The sequence below is a fragment of the Lithobates pipiens genome, unplaced genomic scaffold, assembly GCF_037356315.1.
Source record: "Lithobates pipiens isolate NorthernLeopardFrog02 unplaced genomic scaffold, aLitPip1_a1.2 Scaffold_18, whole genome shotgun sequence".
NCBI lineage: Eukaryota > Metazoa > Chordata > Amphibia > Anura > Ranidae > Lithobates > Lithobates pipiens.
Window position 1 is genome coordinate 366,433,496 of NW_027507758.1, and position 15,984 is coordinate 366,449,479.

The 15,984-nt window shown below is 39.5% G+C and overlaps 1 protein-coding gene across 1 annotated transcript in view; it reads right to left on the minus strand.

Moving 5' to 3' along the window:
- The window catches only part of LOC143986724 (uncharacterized), a 136,922-nt gene that overhangs the window by 11,257 nt on the left and 109,681 nt on the right, over positions 1-15,984 (minus strand). Inside the window, exons 51-58 of the mRNA XM_077485130.1 lie at positions 14,047-14,172; positions 12,773-12,892; positions 8,913-10,712; positions 8,276-8,449; positions 5,930-6,045; positions 3,465-3,523; positions 1,781-1,986; positions 1,148-1,313 (exon numbers count right to left, since the gene is read on the minus strand). Coding sequence (XP_077341256.1) covers positions 1,148-1,313; positions 1,781-1,986; positions 3,465-3,523; positions 5,930-6,045; positions 8,276-8,449; positions 8,913-10,712; positions 12,773-12,892; positions 14,047-14,172 — 2,767 coding nt within the window. The remainder of the gene's footprint in view (positions 1-1,147; positions 1,314-1,780; positions 1,987-3,464; positions 3,524-5,929; positions 6,046-8,275; positions 8,450-8,912; positions 10,713-12,772; positions 12,893-14,046; positions 14,173-15,984) is intronic.

A 15,984-nucleotide genomic window follows, 5' to 3' on the forward strand; every position in this document is an offset into this window, starting at 1 on the left:
TCCATCAATGGAAGATATACAGGTGTCTTCCTCCCCATTCCTTTTCCATTCGCATTTCAACAATACTAATATGTTTTGGGTCATCAGTGCTGCCTGTCAGTGCCCATTAGTGCCACCTATCAGTGCCCATCAGTGCTGGATACCAGTGCCGCCTATTGGTGCCTATCAGTGCTGCATATCATTGCCCATCAATTCTACACATCAGTGCCTCCTCATCAATGCCCATTAGTGCCACTTTATCAGTGCCAACTCATCAGTGCCCATCAGTGAAGGGGAAAACTAAATGTTATGATAGAAAGTAAGAAAAACTTTTTTTTAGTTTGTTTAGCAAAAAATAAAAACACCAGAGGTGATCAAATACCACCAAAAGAAAGCTCTATTTGTCAGAAGAAAATTATAAAAATATAGTCTGGATACAGTGTTGCATGACTGTGCAATTGTCATTCAAAGTGCGACAGCCCTGAAAGCTGAAAATGGTCATGGGCAGGAATGGCCGAAAGTGCCTAGTATTGAAGTGGTTAAGGGGATAAATTCTTCTGGGGCTGAAGTGGTTAAGTGGCACCCTGATGGGTACATTTACATTAAGGGGCATGCTAATAGGCACATTTTGTTGTGCCTGTCAGCGTGCCCCCTAATGTTAAATGGGCCCATCAGCCTGCCCCTTAACATAAAATATGTCCATCAAAATGCCCCTTATTTTATGTTAAGGGTCACTCTGATGGGCACAATCTTTTGTTGTGCCCATCAGAGTAAACCTTAAAGTGTGCCCATTATCTGGCCCTGTAAACACCCCACATACTTTGTGGCAGGTAGGGATCGGGAGGTAAAAAGCTGCAGGGAGCGAGGGCTGCGCCAGGAGTCTTCCTGAAGGGGACGGGGTGCGCATATCACATATCACACTGGCGGCCTGGTGGTCCGGACAGGAGGATTGATTGGTCCGTGTTCGGACTGCGGCCTGCCATTCAGTGACGGCTGTTGTATATATTAGTGGTAAAAAAAAAGACACTACACTATATGACTAAAAGTTTGGCATTCAGACTAATTTCCAAATCTCTGTTTGGACCAAACTGGAAGCTCATCTCGATCATTAAAGTGCTGTGTAATATTAATCAAAGTTTAATAATAAATAGGTACTCGTTCCTATTACCTGCAGATGGGTCCACTCTCAGTTTGTTCACATGTTGCATTATTCTGGCAGAAACCCTTATCACATTGAGACACACAGGTAAATTCATTAGCTAAATAGTCCAGGGTATAACCTGAGAATCCTGTGCTGTTACAGCTGAAGTAGCTTTGCAATTCAGCTATTGTTTCTAAGAAAAAGAACATAAAAAAAGATTAATGCACAAGTCTGAGATTTTCTAAATATAAATACAGATATACACCTAAGTCTCTTGATGTAGAAATCATAATAGGTGGGGAAAAGGTGCCAGTTCACAATGGTATGCACAGGTCCGACTCCCACAGTGCACAATTTACATGAGCCACTTATATATAAATGTGTGTACTGTAGATGTGAAAGATGTGCAGAAACATAGGAAGACGTAGCAAAGGAAAGATTTCCTTTCTATCCAGACTCAAATATGTGCTGAACTTGTGCGGTTCTATGTAGCCTACAAGCAGTAGTGCTCATATTTTTGTCTCTTGGCTAGTTTGCCTTGACTATTTTAGAACAAAATGATTAAATAATTGCAGTGCATCCACTGAAAAGTTTTAGGAAATGGTATACTGGACTTTTAACACATACTAGATTATTATTCTACTGTCAGAAAATACTTACTGATTTGTATATTGGTAATATTATCTGTACTCATGACTTCAAATGAGACTGGAGACAATTCTCGTCTCCTACGGCCAGGCAGTTTGGAATTAAACAGTTTGATTATAGTCTGCACCAGATTCTCATTTAAGAATGTTATGAGTGTTCCATTGTTACTATATGTAAACTCTGAAATAATACTGGTTTGTGCTCCTCCATCCACATTGCTGCAATGACATAGAAAAAATGAGTGCAATCATAATGACACACATTGCCAGTTACTGTTTCACTGAACAATTTTATGGTAACACACACATATAATCATATCCCACTTTTATGCTATTAGTTTTTAATTCTAAACAATCCAGTACATGAATAGAGCTTTATTTGGCTTTGCCTAATACAACAAGCCTCAGATTTGGCAAGGGTAGGGCAGCACAGTAAGCTAGTAACACAGAAATGTAAAATCACATCAAACAACATGACAAAAAAAAAAGCGGCATAGGGTTCCCCCTACAAGACTATACCAGACCAAAAAAAAAAACGTGTGGGGTCCCACCCAAAATCTATACCAGACCCTTATTCGAGCACACAGCCCCCCAGGTCAGGAAAAGGGGTGGGGATGAGCAAGCGCTCCCCCCTGCACCATACCAGTCCACATGCCCTCAACATGGGGGAGTGGGTGCTTTGGGGCAGGATGGGCCCAAAGCACCTTGTCCCCAGGGTCTTGGCAATCTTTTTATAGCCTAGGCCAGTGATGGTGAACCTTTTTGGGACAGAGTGACACAAAACCAGCCCCTGCACAGGAAGCCGCTCTCCAAGCCCTGCCCCATGGCTATATAAGTAATGGCACACGGCTGCCCTAGCATTAGACCGGGAGAGAGCGTCGAGAGGACATCGAAGGAAGAACAGAGGGAGAGAGGAGACTTGGCAGACGGAGAAGACAGTGGAGGAAGGAGAACCAGTAGTGGAAGAAAACATCAGCAGAGAGGGTAGAAGAACCAGAGGATGAAGACATCACCGCAGGGAGAAGAAATCAGAAGGAGAAGAGACTCCAGAGCTGCTTTAATAAATTACTTTGTCAAAAACCTGTGTGCTGTTTTTATTTTTGCCACTTATTTTAGGTGAATAGGTATGGGTACAATGTACCCCATACTCATTCACATAGGGTGGTGGGGCCAGGATCTAGGTCTGGTATGGTCTTGGAGGGGGGCCCTATGCCATTTTTCCTTTGCTGTGGGGCTCTCCGAAGATCATCAGAGCACTAGTAGCATGCCAAAGTCAGATCAGTTAAAACGATCCGACTTTAATTTGACTTCAATAAGATTCAATGGGCTGAAATCAGACCAAAGTAGTGCAGGAACCTTTTTTAAAGTTGGACCGACTTGTGTCAGACCAGTTAAGACGGCTCTCATGGGAACTCATGCACGTCATGTGACTTGTGCTCCCAATGTCGAAGCGTTTGTTGTACCAGTGTGAACCCAGTCTGAAAGTAGCATGCATTAAGGCAATCAGACTGCAGATATTATATACATATATATACCTTGTTTGTCATGAGAGAGTCTGCTATAATGCCATAGGCATTTGGGATTTCATTAACCGCTGTCATAAATAATTTGTAAAGGATATGATCAATTCTAACAGCAGTCTTAGTAACTATCTATTGTTTTGCTTTATACTAGATCTTTCTGGCATATTCACTCACCTGAGAGAAACGTTACTGTTCATATAAAAAGCCATGACTGATTGTAGGTATCCCGTAGTCTACAAATAAATATAGAAAAGCACTTTACTAAGTCATGATGTTGATGGTAAATTCAGACTCCAGACATCACTGGATGATTGTTATTAAGGAAACAGTATTTTGCTTTATTTCATTTACTTGGTCAGCAGTACAATTTGTGCACACATATCTGTATCAGTTGAAAGGCCAAAATATAGCTTAGTGGTGGATTTAATCTAAAAATCTACTGTGACATAATGAAAGGCAAGGTAGTTGAGGGGCACTCTAGGGTTGATTTAGTAAGACTGAACAGTGAAAAATCTAGTGCAGCTCTGCAGAGAAACCAATAAGCTTCCATTTTTTTTTGTCAAAGCTTAAAGTGATTGTAAAGCTTTGTTTTTTTTTTGTTTTTTTTTTAAATAACAAACATAAAATACTTACCTCCACTGTGCAGCTCGCTTTGTACAGAGTAGCCCCAATTTCTTAATTTATGGGGTCCTTCAGCAGCTCTCACGGCTCCTCCCCACATCAGATAACCCCCTAGGAGAAGCGCTCTCCCAAGGGGGTTACCTTGCAGGCATGCTCCCGAGTCCAGCATTGGCCCCGCCCCCAGCATCATTGGATTTGATTGACAGCAGAGGGAGCCAATGGCTGCCATCAGATCAATCTATCCAATCGAGTACCAAGGACCCCGGAGAGATGCACAGCACGTCCTTGCTGTTGGAAATTCCAGAGCTCAGTTAAGTAAAACGGGGGGCGGGGGACAGTGACTGACAGAAGTTTTTCACTTTAATGCATCCTATGTGTTAAGGTGAAAAAACATGAGGGTTTACAACCCCTTTAACTGAAAAAGCTGATGTTAGAAGCTGATTGGCTACCATGCAAAGCTGCACCAGAATTTGCACTCTCCAGTTTTAGTAAATCAATCCTTATGTTTCACCTTGCATACTTTCTCAAATGGGAAACTAAGGTGGAATCGGGTCTATGTTTTCCGGGTTACCATGGCAGTGTGAGATACTGTGTTTTGCTTCCCGTTTGTGACCAGTAGCAGGTGGGATAAATAAAGAAGGGCTGGAGCAATACAATGCTCTGGCCTGGGACTCTGAAAAGCTATCTAAGAGAGAGCAACATGTGAAACTGCTCTGTAAAAGACAGAAAGGGTTTGCAAAACGCTTGTTTTCTTGGTGACTGGGAGAAGCCCTTCACCTATCAGAGAGGAATCTGTCCTTTTTAGATCTTTCACACTCACAGCGCCTGGGCGTCAGCGGTAAAGCGCCGCTACCATCATTTAAGCTGCACTTTTCAGCTGCTAGCGGGTTGCTTTTAACCCCTGCTAGCGGCTGAAAAAGGGTTACAAGTGCCAGTGCTTCGGCAGCGCGTCCCATCAAATTCAATGGGCAGGAGCGCTTTAGGAGCGGTGTATACACTAAAGCATCTCAAAGAGGCTGCTAGCAGGACTTTTTCTGACATCCTGCCAGCGCACCGCTCCAGTGTGAAAGCCCTCAGGCTTTCACATTGGAGTGACAGGAGACATTGAGTGACAATGGAATGACAGGAGAGACACTTTACAGGCTCTTTTCTGGCGCTATTTTTAGCACTATAGCTCCTGTAAAGCTCCTCTGTGTGAAAGGGGTCTAAGGCCGCGTACACACGGGCGGACTGTTTGCCCAACTTTGTTCGTCAAACAATCCGACAAACAGTCCGCTCAAAATTTGCATGAACGGATTGACCACACACGATGAACGAACAGTCCGCTGAAAGCGTGCGCGATGACGTGAACGGCACGTACGACGGGACGAGAAATACGACGTCCAATACACTGCAATGCAACCTTCGCCGTGTAAATCCTTTATGAGCATGCGCGAAACTTAGTTTGTCGAACAAGCCTACACACGAGCGGACTGTCCGCTGAAACCAAGTTTCAGCAGACTGTCTTACGGAAATTCCGAAAAACTTTGTTCGTCAGACTGTCCGCTGAAACTGTCCGCTGAAGCCCACACACGAGCGGACTGTCTGCTGAAACACTGTTCAGCGGACAAAGTTGGGCGAACAGTCCGCCCGTGTGTACGCGGCCTTAGTGTTTGGATGGCAAGGATTTATTTTCTAATTTGTTCTATTTGTTGTGGGTGCAACCTTTAAAAAAATAAAACAGACTACAAGTCAGACTTTTAGGAAAGACTTGCCATTTGGACTACCTTTTTCCCAGGGAAGGTGATCCTCACATGAGGTAACCCCCACACTGCCTACTGTCTGATGCCTATAACAAACATTAGTACACAATTGGTACTCTGTATATTGTAAGCAATCAAGCAGGACATTTTTCTGTTTTTTGTCGCATAAAGTATATTACTAATTTCTCAAGTAAGGACCATTTTCATGTTAAAAAAAACATATCTTGTAAAAATAATAAATACATAGATCTTTGTAACATTCTCTGTGATAGTTACCGTGCTATTCACTGCTTGCTGAAGGCGGACATAGTTTGTTGAAGATGTATCACTTAGCCCAGAACCATTTTCACCTTTGATCCACAGCTTAATTTGAACTATTCTTTTAGGAAGTTCTATGGGGACCAAATAAGATGACTAGTGTTAATACTGATAACATAATAATAAACATGTGCTGCATTTATTTCAATATCTGATATGTTCCACATTATTTGCCACTTCATTCTCTGCAACGTGTTGCAAGTGAAGCTAAGTACGGAAGAATCCTCTTACATATGCACACCCCATTAAATTTAGGAAGAATGTTGGCAATTCAAATTGCAGATGTGAAAACAAACTTAAATTTTTTTTTTTGGATTGAGCTTATCCTGTAGCCTCCCTAGCGGTATGATTATGTCAGATTTTTTAATCTCAAAGCGTTACATTGTTTTGCATAGAAATTTGGCGTTTTATCTTACAGGCCTGTAATTCTTAGTAATAACACACTTAAATCTGTCCAAAAAAGAGCCTAGTAGACATCTTGGGTATGATAAAGTTTGAAACACTAAATCATAAATTGAAATATAATAAATAACTATAATTATAAAAAAAAAATAATATAATAAAACCCCTTTTGACGTAAATAGACACATTTTGGTTGCCATGGACCTTCTCGAACAGAAGCACCAGGGACCAAACTGAGGTGTAATGATTTGATACAGTAATGTAATCTGTAAGATTACAGTGTACTGTATGTGTTATGTATTTTGCACTTTTTTAATTTGCCCCCGGGCTCCGCCCCCAATCGTTGCGATGCGCGAAGAGAATGGAGCTAGACATACAGAGCATCGGACAGATGACATGGGGACACAGCGGGGGGACATTGCAGGATCCTGGGGACAAGGTAAATATGCTGTACCAGGATTCTGCAATGCAATCCCTAGTGTGGCTCGGGGGTTACTGCCAATGGTACTGAAATTTAACCCCCAAGCCACACTCGGGATTACCACCAGGAGCATTAAGGTACATCTAATCCAAAATGTTTCCTAAATTGCAGTGCACTAGTTTATATACTAGGTAACTGATGTAGTCACGTGACCCGTGACGATAAGCGTCGCGATTGGCTAACAGGCGCAACCAGAAGTGACACTGGTGAGGAGCTCAGCACTCCTGGAGTTTTTACTTCCTTTCTTAGAAACAAATGTGAGTGTTACCTTTACTGTGTTTTTATGAAATAAAACTTTTTACCCCATCTGGGGTGTATGTGGAAGCGGAGTATATCAACCACTACCATTTGCTGAATTTATACAAGGGGACCCCCCCCCCCAGGAGATATAATCTACCAGACATCCATGAAAGGACCCACAGATTATTTTTATTTTATTTTTATTGGATTATTTTTATTGAATCCAGAGAACACCATTATTGCATTTTACATACCTTTCAAGCACTTTGTGATTTCATAGACTGTGTCGATAGAGTCACATCATATTTTGTGTATTTACACTGGACGTTTGAGTTCACTATTGCACCTCAAGAAGTTTTATACAGTGGTCATTGTATTTTCACTGCCATCTTGTGTTCATTTTGAGTAATACACTGTTGCATTTCAGAAGCTTTATGTAGTTGATACAAGTGTTCATTTGCTTATATTTTACATAGTTTTTGTAGTTTATTACCTAGTTTTCAACAGTGCAGCAACATTTACAGCATATCACATTATTTTTGGTTTTGAATTCACCTATCAGTGTTTGCAGCAGTTGTACTATTTATCTATTTTCATGTCCTTTATTGTGGTAGCACGGGAGTACCCTCTTTCTACAGTACTTTTTGAATTTTCTGCCGATGATCCGGTGGGAGATACAGCAGAAGGGGACATCACAGGATCCTGGTGACAAGGTAAGTACGCTGTACCAGGATTCTGCAATGCAATCCTGAGAGTGGCTTAGGGTTACCACTAATGGTACTGAAATTTAACCCAGAGCCACACTCGGGATTACCCCCAGGAGGGTTAAGGTACAAATATTCCAAAATGTTTCCTAAATTGCAGTGTATACTAGGTGGAATGCATGCCATTTTGTGTAACTTTTCAATAAATATTTAATTGAAATGAAGGTAAATCTGTATTTTTCCCCTAGAATGCACCACAAACATAATGTACTTTCCTTCATCATATATCCTGTTACCCCAGTTTTTCCCTGGAACCCTCAGGCCACATGCATTCTCCCCAGTTTTATAACTAACATGAATTATTATGTTTTTCACGCATTTATATAATTCTTAAAATTATATATTATCCCTGCAGAAGTATCTTTTTTTTGCAACACTTGGTTGAGTTATTAGTTATTATCTATATGTTATACGTACCTTTGTAAGGCTGAGGACTGAAGGTGTACCCGACAGTAGTACATTTACTGCCTGTGTATGGTAAAGAACATTTGCATTCTGGGCTGCAAGTTACCGTATTATAGGTACATGTTCCTCCATTGCTACAATATCCTAATGGGCAGGATGCAGAGCCGCAGCTAGAGGTTGTAGTGCCTAAGCAGAAAAAAATGTATCAGCAAATGTAACATTACATATATTAAGTAACATGTTATAAGCAGGGTATACATTAAAGTTTATGTCAAGCCATTTTTTTCCTTTTTTTTTTTAGAACCTCTGTCTAACTTTTGATTTCTTTCCTTTCTTTGACAATGGTTTTACCTGACCTAAAGTGAGGAAAATTTTGCAAAAGGGACACAGACAGAAATATAAATCTCAGACAGATTGTAGCCTTCCCCTTCTTTACACAAGGGAGGTATTCATATATTCATATTTCTGTATGTGTTGCTGTTGGAGATTTCTGTTCACTCCCTGCATTGTAAATAGCTGCCATCAGGGCAGGAAGTGAACAGCCCCCTTGATAGCAAAACCCAACAGGGGTTCTATTGCTTTGCCACTCTATCCAGAACTAACTTGTTATACACATTAGCATGCACAACCATGTCTGGTAGCAGCTCACCTTTAGATGTAGAAGTTACAGTGCTTGGTACACTGGTGGAAGTCATATTGTTAGCACTGGTGGATGCACGCGAAGTTTTGATAGTAGTTAACATACTTGTAACATCTACTACTGCTGCTGCTGTTGTTGCTGTAGTACTATTATTAGCCTCTGAGCTCTTGGTTGAAGAGTTTATCACTGTATACTTCGCCTTTGTAGTCAGTGCGACTGAGCCACTTGTATGTGATGCTGCTTGTTGTGCGGTTGTTGTAGTTGCAGTACTGGATAGAGCAGTGTCAGCCTTGGAGGTAGAATTTAGAGATGTTGTGACATTGGTCTGAATGCCACCCTTGCTTGTTTGTGTTATTGATGAACTTCCCGTTGTTTTAGTATTAGATGCAGAGTTCATAATTACATAGTCAGTCTGTGTTACAGCAGACACTTTGTTTCCTGTTGTTGCAGTGCTGTTTACTCGTGATGTTACATCCTTGGGAGTTGTAGCGTGTGCACTTGCGGAGCTTTCAATATTAGATTTTTGTGTGCTGGCACTTGAATAAACAGGTTTTGTAAAATTAGATGTTATAGCTTCTGTGGTCTTTTCTGTGTTCATATTTGATGTAGTTGGTTCTCTAAAGCTGGTAGTTTGAGTTGTGCTTTTGGTGTTACCTGTGGTTGAAATAGAAATCTCTGTTGCATTTAATTTTGTGCTTGCGGATGACACAGTGGTACTTAGAGGTGATGATGTTGAATGTACAGCATTTTCAGTTGGTGTGGTTGTTGAACTGCTGGTGGTTACAGTCATATTGTGATTAGAAGTTGACTGGTCTGCTACATTTAGTTTTGTGTTTGCGGATGACCCAGTGGTACTTAGAGGTGATGATGCTGAATGTACAGCATTTTCAGTTGGTGTGGTTCTTGAACTGCTGGTGGTTACAATCATATTATCATTAGAGGTTGAATGGTCAGTTACATTTAGTTTTGTGTTTGCGGATGACCCAGTGGTACTTAGAGGTGATGATGTTGAATGTACAACATTTGCAGTTGGTGTGGCTGTTGAACTGCTGGTGGTTACAATCATATTATCATTAGAGGTTGAATGGTCAGTTACATTTAGTTTTGTGTTTGCGGATGACACAGTGGTACTTAGAGGTGATGATGTTGAATGTACAGCATTTTCAGTTGGTGTGGTTGTTGAACTGCTGGTGGTTACAGCCATATTGTAATTAGAAGTTGAATAGTCTGTTACATTTAGTTTTGTGTTTGCAGATGACACAGTGGTACTTAGAGGTGATGATGCTGAATGTACAACATTTTCAGTTGGTGTGGTTCTTGAACTGCTGGTGGTTACAATCATATTATCATTAGAGGTTGAATGGTCAGTTACATTTAGTTTTGTGTTTGCGGATGACACAGTGGTACTTAGAGGTGATGATGTTGAATGTACAACATTTGCAGTTGGTATGGTTGTTGAACTGCTGATGGTTACAGTCATATTGTGATTAGAAGTTGAATGTTCTGTTACATTCAATGTGCTTGCTGTGGATCCAGTGGTGGTTAATTCTGAGGTTAAGTGCTGTGAAGCAGTTGATGAATTTGTTGTGCTAGCTGTATTGCTTGTGACTGCTGCTATGGAAATTCCTGTGCTAACTTCTGTTTTAATATTGTTGAAGGCTGAGGTCATAGATGAATTCACAGTTTCTGTTACATTGTATTGTGTCCTTGCAGTGGATATATTGGCGGTTAAAGATAATGTTGTAGGTCTCCCAGAACTTGTGGTTGGCATGGTTGTTGAATATTCAGAGGTGGTTCCAGCTACATTGCCTTTAAAAAACAATTGAAAGCATCTGTTACAAAGCATATGTTACACCGATTGTTGCGTTTGTTGAGGACGCTGTTGTGTTTTAAGGTGGTGTTGTATAGTCTCTAGCAACAATAGATGACAATGTTGTTGAGCTTAAACTACTGAAACAAACAACCCTGACCATGGACAATATTGTGAAACTTGCACCAATATTATTATATTATTTAGGGAGTCCAGCATGGTAGAGGTGATGATGTTGAATGTAACAGTTTCTAGCCGTCAATAATTGCTAAGGGAGCAGCTGCTGTTTACCGCATCCTTCACTAACCACTGATGTCACCCAACCCATTGATGAGAAATGGGCTTGAAATCGAGCTGGTTACATAATTGCCTAAAACTGGCTACACAGCCATATTTGGACAGTACTGTCAATGGTCGTTAAGGAAGCAGTGGCTGCCTAAAGCTCTCTACCAACAACTAATGTCAACTGGCCCATTCACTTACATTGCTGGGAATCCCCAGCCACATAAGTAAAGGGGTGGGGAAAAAAAACCTTACACCATTGTCTTATGGTCACATCACCACCACCCTCTGCCCATCTCGCTTATATAGCCAATGGCCGTTGAGGATGGGTGCATGCTCATTTCCCCCCTTTTCTGGCCAGCCAGGCTGCATGCTTGGATAAGGGGTCTGGTATGGATTTTTAGGGGGGCCGCATACATGGAGCCCACTTTAAAATGTATACCAGACCTAAAGGGTCTGGTATGACTATCCTTTGATTATATGTGTGAGGTTCCCACTTAAAATCCAAGCCATTTTTTGTACATTTTGTTGTAGGATGTGCTAAATAAAAATCACATTTTCAAAGAAAAAAAATGAAAGTTTAAATTCCCGGCAAATAACATTTATTCTTAAAAAAATAAATATAAATGATACAAACCCCTCCAAAGATCCCTGAAAATATGTTGAAGACTCTTTAGGGGGGGTCTGAGTGATTTTTTAAACAGAATCTGCCAGCAACAATGCGACAGTGTCAAAGTAATTTGCCAGCAAATGTTAAAACTTTTTAATTTCTAAATGTCAGTGTTAAGAAAAAATCTCTGCTTCTGGCTGCATGGAATTTGTAAAAAAAAATATATATATATATATTGCATTGGTACATGTTTCACAGGACAGTGAACAAACACATTTAATTTATTTTTTTACATCTCCTTACATATTAGCTCAGAAAATAAGTATTTTTAATTTGACAGATTTGGCTTCCGTCGATTTCAATCGCCACTTGAGCATCTTTGTAATTTGGTGAACCCCTGCTGAATCTAACTCTGAGATTAGATTATTTAGATCATCACTACTCAGCATGGGGCCATTAACTGAACACATTGGGGGTTATTTACTAAAGGTAAATCCACTTTGCACTACAAGTGCACTGCAAGTGTACTTAGAAGTGCACTGCAAATGTACTTGGAAGTGCAGTCGTCGTAGATCTGAGGGGGTCATGCAAGGAAAATAAAATAAATTTTTGCTTGCACATGATTGGATGATAAAATCAGCAGAGCTTCACCTCATTTTAGAGCTTCCCCTCAGATCTACAGAGATCTACTGTGACTTATAGTGCAAAGTGATTTGCCTTTAGTAAATCAACCCCATTGTATTTTTTTCAGTGAATTCAAAATTCCTCCTTTTCCCATCAGAAAACACATTGTATTCAATGAAATTGTTCTTGGTACAGTATTGAGCAAGTGCCCCTCTGTGATCAGTGTGCATTGGGGAAGCTTCAAAACTTCAACTTCAAAACTACGGCAATCAATACAGTAGCATCGACTTCTATAGTTATTGTCAGTTTCCACATCCATCAGGTTTGAGATGGAGAAATGTAAGTATGCATATAAGATCACAACTGGTGTTCAGCTTTAAGTTTAATTAGGTTTACAGAATTTTGCATTATTTTGTAACGAATTTACAAAAAAAATTATATTTTTGAAATGTGACCTCAATTAATATAGGTTTAATTGGGTTTATTTTCCAAATGCTGTCACTATTACACCACACGCTGAGCTAGAAGAGGGCTTTCCCTTACCTGTACAGTTGGGGCCAGAATATCCTGGGAGGCACTCACAGTAATAAGAGCCATTTCTGTTTATACAAAGAGAATTGCTTGTACAATTGTTGAGAGAAGGTGTAGCACATTCATTGATATCTGGAACAGAAATACATGCAAATAATCAAGTAAATTAAAGGAAATCTATACCACAGGACAACAAAAGACACTGAAATGTTATATACTTTGCTCAAATTTGTTAAGTTATATGTGTATAATGTTTTTTTGCCCTATATCTAACAAGTGTAAGCAGTGGACACATCTTTTTAAATCCATTATTTTAGTAAATCGCTTGCTAAATAAATAAAGTCAAACTTGTTGTTGTAAAGTTATTGAAAATATATACCCATTGCATGAAACCCTGGTGTTTGTATGATTACATTATTATATCAAAATAATATTGTTAATATATGTGTGCATCTCCATTATAGTCATTGACACATTGACAGATACAACTTCCCAGTTTGTTGTTGTTGAAAACAGCATTCTCTATACTTGATACCATTAAGCATTCACCCCACCCCAGAATGGGGCTAGGCCCCTAATGTCATCACATACAATTCAAGACCAGTGGCTGGCTCCTGGTTCCACATTACACATAATTATGTTGATGAGGGGACAGCCATTTGATCAGAGAAGAGAAGGAGCTTGAGGGGATCTGTCATCTTGCAGAAAGGAAGTCTGGGGATTGCAGAGTAAGGTAATATGCCCTATTAGAGCCTGCTATTGATCTCTCCCCTCCCTCTTTTTATCTTCCCTAGAATGTGGGCAGGCCCTAATGTCATCACAAAAAATACAGGACCAAGGGTGGCTGATGGTCCTGTTTTAATTTTTTAAGTGTATGTTCACTTAACTTGGTGAATATTGCAAAGCTGTGTTCACTATGAATACTCAAAAAGAAATAAAAACAAATTATTGGATAATTGAAGTAAGCACAGCAACACCTTATTTACTTGAACATTTACTGCTATTTTAGTAAATCATCCTCAATAGTTTATTGAAACAATATAGAATAATCTCTCTACAATAAAGCTGATAAAAAAAAAAGAAAAAAAAAAAGCTTCAGCTAAAGTGGAGCTATTACCTAAAAAGAAAAACAGATTTTACTTTCTAGGAAAACAAAATATTTGATTGGCTAGTAAAGGCATTGGTCCACCTTTGCTGAAGTTCCCATATAATACCATTAAACTGTACTCAGATGGATAATAAAAATATATTATTAATGGAATATCTGGTGAAACATAAGTTCTTACCATCACATCGGTAAGGATTTTGTTGGTTAATTCTGTAACCTTCATTACATGAGCAGTTAAAACTAGCTGGTGTATTGATGCAAATTTGCTCACAAGCAGCGATTCCTGCAGAACACTCATTCATATCTGAAAGAAAGATGATTTTTTTTTTATGTTTGAGTATGTAACTAAAGTTTTATATAGAACATACAACCTTCTAATGATGGTGTTGAGTTTGAAAATAGTTATACAAAAAATGGAATATACTGTAAAACCCCTTGAACAGCAATGTTTTAGCAGACCCTCATGCTAAATTACACTTTACTGTATCTATGCAGATACAGTTTTAGAAAAGAAGTGACTGAATGCACTATGATTTGTCTCTCTAAGCAAACATTATGAGATCCATCCAGCACCATGCCTTCCAGTATCAGGCAGATAAAAAGATTCAGCTTAGATGTCAGTTTTTTTTTAAATAAGAGAAAGGTATGCTTTTCATATGAAAATCTGGAACTTTATAGATTGTTAGGAAAAGACAAAAGACAGGTAGGTTTTTTTTTTTTTTTTTTTTGCATTTAGTATAGATTTACCCCTTTATTACAGATCACTTCACTGACACAGTATATATTGTGAATATGAATGTAGATGAACTCTCTAGTGTATTTTATAAGTCCAGCAAGTGAAGCAGCAAGCATTAAAATACATGTATTTATTTTATTTATTTATTTCAGGTATTTATATAGCGCCATCAATGGAGCTTACAACCTAAGGTTCCTACACACATTCATACATATGCTAGGGCCAATTTAGACAGGATCTGATTAACCTACCAGCATGTCTTTAGAGTGTGGAAGGAAACCGGAGTACCTAGAGGAAACCCACGCAGGCACAGAGAGAGCATGCAAACTCCAGGCAGATGGTGTCATGGTCAGGATTTGAACCAGTGACCCTTTCTGCTGCTAGGTGAAAGTGCTGGACAATGATTGAAGGCACTCTTAATAATAATCTAATGAAATCTAGCTAAGGCATCCAACCATTCACTTCAGATTACTATAAATAAGTGGATTTGTAAAAAGTATTAAGTGTGGGGATTTAAAGCCTACCAACTGCAGCACCAGCTGTGTGGGCACTGACAGCTGATCACCCACAAATGTAAGTACAGAGGGAACCAGGGGGTGGATAGGGTGTACAGTGTTAGTTCACCTTTTTCATTTTTTTTCTGAGAAGGTGAACTCCCCCTTTAAAGTAAACCACGAAAGTGAAAAAAAAATCAGAGCTACCATTACTGACTTTTCCCTGAAAATGCTAGTTGCCTGAGTGTTATATTGACTTTCTGACTCTTTAAAACTTTCTGAGTCACAGATTTAGTACAAGTCAACATTTCTAATCTGCCCACTTGTTCTGGTAAGTGACTTATGTTATTAAAACAATGGACAGACAAGCAAGTAGAATTTTGTGAATGAGAGCTCAGGAATAGCTGCCTCTGTGTTTTCCTCATGAGAGGTTTCCTTTAAGATGGTTAACAAGTTATCCTGGGAGTACCTGAAGCTCTCCAGGGTCTTACTTTGTTGGCACCTTATGACCATAGTAAAATAAATCACTTAAATTCTTTTTTTTTTTCCCATTCTTCACTCACATATATTGTAAAGCCATAGAATATTTCTTTCTTTTTTTGTTCAGCCAGTGGGCTGAATGAAACAAAAAACCTAAAAAACAAATGGATTCCCAAAAACAAATGCATTCCCCATCCACACAATTGAGATAACATGGAGGAATCCTCCTCATTGGCATATTGTATTTTGACAGTGGGACTCCTCTGCTATCAAAATGCACTGATTAGTGGCTGCAGCTGGTGATTAGTAAATGTTTTCCATCATTCCCATTCAACAGAAGTTGTTCTAAAAATGTACTTCTGTTTAACAGGGCTATCCATAAATGGATCAAAATCTGGTCAATTCT